General features: G+C 36.9%; 1 protein-coding gene, 1 long non-coding RNA gene and 1 pseudogene across 2 annotated transcripts in view; 2 read left to right on the top strand and 1 right to left on the bottom strand.

Moving 5' to 3' along the window:
* Positions 1–513, top strand: part of LOC145464154 (uncharacterized) — a 2,386-nt gene extending 1,873 nt beyond the window's left edge. Inside the window, exon 2 of the long non-coding RNA XR_014041397.1 lies at positions 1–513. This exon is cut by the window's left edge and continues 1,226 nt beyond it. This is a non-coding gene — a long non-coding RNA (uncharacterized LOC145464154).
* Positions 1–1,366, bottom strand: part of LOC145464158 (uncharacterized) — a 3,369-nt pseudogene extending 2,003 nt beyond the window's left edge.
* Positions 1,367–1,507: 141 nt separating this feature from the next.
* On the top strand, positions 1,508–7,801 carry LOC145464151 (COUP transcription factor 1-like). The gene is made up of 2 exons (XM_081447966.1): positions 1,508–1,649; positions 7,288–7,801. The coding sequence occupies exons 1-2, from the start codon at positions 1,508–1,510 to the stop codon at positions 7,560–7,562; spliced, it is 417 nt and encodes a 138-aa protein (XP_081304092.1). The 3' UTR covers positions 7,563–7,801.
* Positions 7,802–8,406: the final 605 nt, after the last annotated feature.

Raw genomic sequence — 8,406 nt, 5'->3', positions numbered from 1 at the left:
TTCAATAACTTTACCAAGTCGGGGAATACCAACGGCTACACGAGGATAAGCAAGCTCAGGAGCAAGTTACTGATCATAAAAATTTTGAAGTTTAGGGAGATATTTCTTTGAAAAAGATGAACTTTGTTTTATACTAAGTATTAGAACTTCCTTCAGGTCAGACAAAACCAGGTCTTCATGTTTATAACCTGAACAGAATAACTGTTGTTGCACTTGGTAATAGTATGCATGGTTTTGATTGACGATAAGACCATTGCTAGTTTTCTTGCAAATGCCTCGACTACACACTGCTTCTTTTAGTGTCATAGTTCCTGGAAAAATCCTTTTCACCTCTACCAAACACTCTTCAAGTACCACCCCATCTGGGGATGCTCCAAGAATTGGGTGGGTGGAGGAAATAATAAATCCCTCTTTATTGACTTTACAACCAGGTATCTCTTCATACATTATTAGTATTTTCCTTTCATCTTCAAGTCCCTGTTGCATTTGTTGACTTTGGAAGTTGTCCTTGAGGTGAAGAATGTCTATCATGGCCTTTGTGGCACTGGGGCAAAGCATAAGGCCGCTAGGTGTTTACAAGAGGCGAATGGTCCTTTCCCTGCTGGGCATGGACTGCAGCAGGCATAAGTGATCTCACCAGCTTGCTCTCCGGAATTGATCATGGTAACATTGAGCTTGTACTTCAAATTCTTTTTCATCTCTGGCAGACATTCACCTTTTATATGGATCACGTCTCCATTTTCACTAGTGGCAACTTCGATATTTTGTACATGACCATGTCTGAATAGTCCAAATGCCTTACTATTTAAATTCTTATAGTCTTTATTGCCTTCATTATCTCCTAATTTTCTCTTAATAAAGTAATTCATCATGTTCTCAATTGTGAAAGGTGGAAATTCAGCCCTCTGGATGGAACACCAGTTTGCAGCCTGTGGGAACTCGTGTAGAGTGTTCGGAGAATTCGTGCTCATCGAGGAAACATCAACATTATTTTTCGCATCAGATGCTAAGTGTTTCCAACTTTCAGTGAAATTGTTTTCCCATCCATTTTTTATGTAACTCACAACTCTACAAAAAAGATAACGTTATATACGTTTGAGAGAGAAAAAACTCAGTGTTATTCCTGCACGAAAATTGGGCAGAAAGAACGATCGTACATCCCACTGCTCACCTGTGCATTAGTTCACGTTTGTTGGCATCACTCGAAGCACTGCCATCTTTTGCTGTTCCTACACGGTATGAAAGCCACGTTCTCAGCCAAGACTTTGTTAAATGACGAGGACAGTTTCCACTGAGTAATTGTAGCCTCTCTTCTTGTGAGAAAAATGCAAAATCCGGATAGGAACTCATAATTATTATTATGTTTCTCGAATTTTTCTCACAAGGCGCTTGTACTCACGTGAAATGTTGACCCGAAAGCCTCGCTTTCGCGCGCTCTGTAACTAATACCGCTGTACCGTGGGCTCAACTGTAATAACAGCTATTGGCGCCTCTCGTTGCTGATGTTATGCAGAAAACGCCGAGCGAACATCTGGATAGAGCTCTTCACAACATAGGAAAGCTCAATGAGGTTGTTTTCAAACTTGTACAGCTGGGCTTGAACAGGGCCGAGTTTACTCTTTTGAAGGCGCTGGTTCTTTTTAACCCAGGTAAGAATGAATAAATCTTATACATTTTTCTTGCTGTAAGGTCTATAAGCAATCGAGCAACTGAACGCGCAAAAAGTGACTTAAAGCCGCGTCTCTTATTTTTTCAAATTTAAATTATGCTTTTTCTTCGGTTTGTGCGCAATGAGAAAAACGATTTAAGCGTTAAAAATATCGTGATTTTTTTTTTAAATCATTGGATAACCCCGAACACCGAGACTTAAACGCTGGCATAATCTAAACCTCTCTCTTGGCGTAAAAAAAGTAATCTTAATTCGCCATGACCTCCTTCCGTTTGTGTTACTGTAATGACCCTGCTATTGCCTAGTTTTTTCACCCAATGGCGAGGAACATACAACACAAACGAAAATGTAAACAGCGGATCCAAAAATGTGGGTGATATTGCGTATAAATACAATGTCAGAAAGTGTATCGTGTGCGTTTCTCTCTTTTTGTCACCGCCGTGGCAATCGTCGAAGTGCGCCTTTTTCTCAGTTCGCAGGGTAAGCTTGATGAAGTGGTCAGGATTAATTCTCAAAGCCCTCCTTAATCTCTCCGTTGCTCAAGGCCATCGCCATGAATTTGCAAATTAACAGCACCGAGTGTCTTTTGCTACTTTGATACGGAAAAAAAAAAAAACGGAATAACAAATCTCTATAAGTTAAATGTATTTATTTTATCGCCAAAGATCTTCTACCCGGAAGTGTGTTGCGATTTTTCAATGTTCCGACTTTTCGGTCAAAATTGATTTGTCTTTTCGTCGCGCTATTACTAATTTCGATTCTTAGGGGAAATATTCTTAAGATGTGGATTAGTGAAGCTTTTTAATGGACTGATTTGCTTACAACTTTATTAAATGCGAGTTTTGAAGTTTTAGACATTAATATAGGTTTATTCAGTCATAGCGTAATCAGGGGAGATGGTCTTTGACTTTGCCGCGACAGAACCCTTCCGGATGGCGAGTTAAAACTGACGAATTAATCGATTTGTTGCGGAAATGAAAAAGATGAACAACGTTTTCCGCAAACGAACAAAAATGATCATTACGCTGCATTTTAAACCCAGGTGCAACCTGAAGGAAGGATTTCATGATTCTGTATGATTTTATTTTGTGCAATCACAGTCTTTTAGCTTTTAGCGAAAGTCATCATCTTCCCGTGGTAACCAGGCCCGTAGCTAGTAACGGGTGCACTTTTTACCTCGGTGAAAATTTGGAATTTATTTATTTATTTCAAATTTCCGTAAGAGGTTATGCATTGAAGAAAAATCAATATTACAGAAACGTTTGTCTGATATTGTCTCGGTAAGATTTTAGTCTGGCTACAGCCATGCTAACTCATATTTAAGTGTAAATAAAACTGTTTTTAAACGCATTTTGATTACTCTTTTAATAAAATTTCGCCGAATTTCCGCGAATAAATAATCATTTTTTCTAGTGGTTACTTTTGTTGATGAAAACGAGTTCAATTGAAATCTAATTGAGTCGGCACCATGATGGAAATTTCTTTAATATAAATTAAGGCTGCGATTATTTAAATTTTCGGTCTTATAAATTACATAGACTATATATCAAGCGAATTTTGCTAGAGATGTCAGACCGGCCCTTCTCTCCACGTTGAAACCGGTTCGTCTCGCAGCGTTTTTTCTTGCGCGTGCGTTTTCTGTTGTTCGCTTAGCGATCCGTGACGGCTGATCGAGACTACAAAGCAGCTATCGTCGAATAGTGTTTTCAAGGAATTGATCTCCTCTGCGTTTTCTGCCTGCTTCCCACCGCAAAAAAACCCTTTACAGAACGAACAAATTCCGATTTGCCTTCAAGTATAATGCTCTCATTTTGTCTTCCAAGCATAATCCTCTATCCGTAATATCGATTCATGATTATAAATTACAATCACATAAAAGGTCACAATTACCACCAATAGTATAATATAAATATACATTTAAGCACATCCTTGCCGTTACCCTTGATAAGCCATTTTCAAAGCATTTTTAATGATTCATAATGGTAATAGGACTGAGTGGAGTCCAATTCGGTCTGTAATCATACGACGACCGCGAAGCGGGAGTCCGATTTGTTAATCACGAGTATGATTACAGATTGAATTGGACGACGAGAAGCCCTGTTACCAATTAATCAAAACTATGACAAAATTCGAGAAACGAGCAAACCATCGATTGAGCGCTGAACGATTAAACGTGGTTATGAATGCTGAAAAACACAGCAGTTTACTCAATAAAGTGCACCGCAACAGCGCGCGCAAAATGACGCGTACTGTCCAATTATTAGCGCGAGTTTCCCTTTCTGACTTAATTTACTTTACCTTCCTTTTAAGGTTTCTCAGTGCACATGTTTTAGCTCAGTTGTAGTTAAAGAAGTCTGATTTTCCTTTCATTCGAAAGAGATCGAGCTGTATTTTCTCATAGAAATTCGTTATATGTGATGCAAATGATAGTGAGAAGATTAAGGAAATAATCAGCTTCAAATTTATGACATTGTTTTGACGTCCTAGTAAATTCTCACAACTAGCTACAGAACAACAAACCTAGAACAACATGTATTATTATCTGTCTTATTAATGGAGCTACAAATAAATTGTTGTTACATATATATACTGGAGAATTAATATTCGTTTACCCCTATGAACATCTTGTGAGACTAGGGTGCTTTCATTCATTTTCAAATAACGTTAAAAACTTGTGTAACCTCACGAATTGGCTTCCTCCTCTACGTAATCCGCCGTTGCGCTCCAAATATTTTTCATGTTCCTTAACCTAACCATAACGTTGTTTTAATAACAATCTTCAAACAACTGTTGAGTCTGACTGAGTAAATCCTGCCATGTTTTCGACACATTTTATCCGATATCTTAATTCCGAGTAATTTTGATTTTAATTTTAAAATTTCTCTTGGCACCTGCATTAAGTGATCAGCTTTTTTTAAAAAAACAGTTTCTTAGTATTTACATTGTAATGACTCCATCGGATGGTCAGTTACTTGATAAAACATTGAAAAAGAAATATTAAACCCCCTTAACGTAGTCCGATGTATCGAGCTTCATTATCGTAAAATGTCAAAGTTGTTAATGGTGCCATGCCATTTAATGATATTCAAATCTCAATTCTTTTAACAACTTTGACATTTACGATTTTTCATTCTTGATAATGATGCCTTATGCGTCGAGACGTCGAACTCCTGACGTTAATTTTAATATTTCTTGTTAAATTGTTCCATTCACCATTCAATCTTTTATTTCGAAACATTTCTCTCTGCAGGCCTTATAACGAAACGGTACCCTTCTATATTTATCGACTCCGGCAGTGTTACGAGCGAAGTATACCTTTTAAAGATGTATTAAATCGCGAAGTTATCGCAAAGGAAAAAACCCTGCACATGTTATTGTAAGAATACAGGTTAAGAACTGCTGTCGTAAATAACTCCGTCTTTGACCTAACTCTCCATTGTCAATTGCTTAAAAGCATAATTATAGTAAACATGTTAATTTAATGAATCCACCTAATTGCGCTGCATACAATTATATCATGTGTTGAACTCCTTCACGTTTTTTTAAATCCTCGCTTTTCGCATTCACTTTTAGAAGCTTTTTATTCTTCTTCAAAAACCCTATATAAGACACTTCTATTATTGAAGCGAAGACACCGTTTTTTTCTATAAATCAACGATACATTTTGTTAAAGGTGTTGGTTTATTTTATTTTTAATAAGCCCGCGAAAAGAAAGAGGTATTTATGTTATTTAACTTTGATTAGCGTAATTCAGAACGTCGTCATTATTTTTCAAAACAAAAATTCATCTTTGAGAAGGAAGATAATAAAGGAAAACTCTGCCTTCTGATCAGAAACGTTGTGGACGGTACCAGATGGCAAGTCATTGCAAATTGCATATCAAATTTCTTGCTTGTCTCTAACGTCATTTTAATTTTAGCCAAAGAGAGCCCGGACCACCTTGGCAAAATAACACCGAAAAATACGCTATTCTCTTAAAACTTAGCAAGGACATCTATCTTAAAGGAAATTTACACCGCTGTATTTCTAAGATAAATGAATAACTGATTGTAATCAGTTTTTTCGTATGTTTATCGAAAAGAAAACTAATTGCTAACCGCTAACGCGCTCATCAGAGACAGTTATGAGCACGTTTTGTTTACATAGTATTCACTGAAAATTCGCAAATCGAAAATACATTAACCTCGACTCACTCAACTCAGTATCTCACTATAAAGTGAGAGTGTAAAGTGTCTCACTTTACCTATTCCGTATTCCCTTTTTCCTACGCACGTGCACATTTAATTTGCGATTTCGTTTCACATTGTACTGCCAAGTTATATGTCTGCTCTTAAAGCCGTTCTCGGAATTCGGCACCCATTTTCCTCTCCATACCCAATTCTTTATGTGGCGTAATTTCAGTTTTGCTCAAACGTCGTCTTCGAAACAAAGTTACAGACTTGTGAAAAAGCAAGTAAATTTACTTCGTTCTACTTCTTTTAGAGAAGTCATGATAGTAATAATAAATTCAGTGGTTATGACACTTCCTACAAATTTTGTCCTTCGCTGTGCTACGTTGACAATCAGATTCGGCTGCCTTAGTTTATCCCATTTATTCCCAGGAACACTGAGTCTCGTATTGTAATTGAAAACGATCGAAAACATTAACGGACACGAAAGAGCTTTCATTTGAATAGTAAGGCACAGTACGACCTGTTTTATCCAGACGCAAAAAATAGAAGCATCTTGAACAGCATACTAAACAGCGCTACATGAAAGTACTGGTCTGTAGCTTTTATTTGAATGGTCACACACTAGGGTTTTATCATCCACAGACTTGAAAGTTAGAAGCACCTTGTGTAACATGATAAACAACACCACATGAAAGAACTGCTCAATAGCTTTCAAATGAATAGCCACACTCTTGGGGTTTAGCCACAGTCTAGGAAGCTAGAAGTACCTTGAACAACATATAAACTGTACGGTATAAAAGGACTGCTCAGTGACATTTATTTGAATGGTCACATTCATTCTGAAGTTTATTTCGTAGACACGGCACTTAAACCTACCTTGTACAGCACCATAAGCTTTATCTAAAAATATACTGTTTGATAGTCACGGTTTGAATTTGAATGTTACAAACTCAGTAGGGTTATATCTAGTCCCGTTTAGCACATAACCAAATTGATTAACTCGATGTTTCGCTCTGGGAGTGTTAGGGTTAATTCCGCCCAGAAAGCTGGTTGTCGATTAACTTCATTAAGGTCTACACTACAGCATTAAACAATACTACCAGTTTTATCATGGTTTGAAGATAAAAAAAAAAGAAATATTATTTAGCATATAACCAAATTACTTAACTCGTTTTTTCACTCTGGGAGTGTAAGGGTTAACTCCGCCCAGAAAGCTTGTGGTCGAGTAACTTCAGTTTAAGTCTAAACTACAGCATTAAACAATTCTACCATTTTTGTCATCGTTTGAAGAAAAAAAAAAACACATATTATTTAATTATTAACGTGCGTGACCTGTCATGACAGATCTTTCACTGTTTTAAGTGCGTAAGCGCGCTAATATTTTTGGGCGACATCAAGTCATGCAATAACTGTGTGTATTGACCTGGTTTCTTATCGTTTCAACAGATAATGACCAGTTATCAGACTCTGTTCAGATCCAAGCTGTTCAGAACAAGACTCGAAATGCTTTAGAGGAGTACGTTCGCTTGCATCGACCGGAGACTTCCAGTCGCTTTGGACAGCTGCTCATCAAACTAACTTCTCTTGGAGCAGTGGACCTCCAAGTTCTTGAGGACGTGTTCTTCAATAAACTCATTGGTTCAGCGTCCATTGACAGTCTGGTAGATGACATACTGAGAGGCAACACACTTAGTTCGTACGCTAAGAGCGCTGCTGTATAAACAGACAGTGAATGACATTTTAAAGATTTGCAGCGTCGTTTTTGCTAGATGACAGATTTGAAAGAGAAATTTTAACGCAAATTATTCAGCGTTAGTTTGTTGGATGTTTATAAGAATTATGACACCAGACAGTTATTAATTAAAGAGACAATTTTAACACAAAAAAAATAACATTAATAGCCGAGCCAATACCTTTTGTATAATTTGTAGATATATTTAAATTTTATTCATTTCTGTTTTTTGTTTCATGTATTTTTCCCTTTTACAATGGGAAAACCGTTTGCTAGTTGGCAACTGTCATCTATATAGAATTAAAGTTAATTACCTTAAGGGCCCATTAACCGATCTTTTCGAGCCGTTGCTAAGGAAAATTTATTCCCATATAACCTCATCATTTTTAGTTAGTTCAGAATTATTTCATGTGTGTTAACTTTTCCATGATCAGTAACACTAGTGATGACGTCATCAGGCCACGCCCATGGTCATATGACTAATACTTGAAAAACGCAAAGGCTCCCAGGCAAATTACTTTATCGGGATTTTTTTCATTGATTTAATATTTTAATTTAAATCCTCATTACGCTATGCATAGATTTTGTTTCATTTTTAAAAGGTCAGATTTTGAGAGAATTTCAAAATATTAAAAAATTCGTAATCTTCTGAAAAAAGCATGATTTTGAAAAAGGAATGCATAACTATCTTTCCAACGTTGGCTTTAATCGAAATCCGTCGAAAAAGGCTGGATTTAATGAAAATCCGCGTTTCCTTTAGCATTTAAAGAAACCGGAAGTGCGCCCGATATCTATTGGAAGTTACCCCATCAGCACGTGCGCAATTTACACTA

This window comes from Orbicella franksi, chromosome 12 (assembly GCF_964199315.1).
Source record: "Orbicella franksi chromosome 12, jaOrbFran1.1, whole genome shotgun sequence".
NCBI lineage: Eukaryota > Metazoa > Cnidaria > Anthozoa > Scleractinia > Merulinidae > Orbicella > Orbicella franksi.
Note: the sequence above shows the minus strand (reverse complement) of the source record. Positions and strands in the feature narration are given on the sequence as shown.

What these genes read in the sequence shown, in the direction of transcription:
- LOC145464151 (XM_081447966.1), top strand. Translation starts at nt 1,508, where the DNA reads ATGCAGAAAACGCCGAGCGAACATCTGGATAGAGCTCTTCACAACATA. An exon ending in GCTGGTTCTTTTTAACCCAG is followed by an intron (nt 1,650 to 7,287) that starts GTAAGAATGAAT and finishes TCGTTTCAACAG; the next exon opens with ATAATGACCAGTTATCAGAC.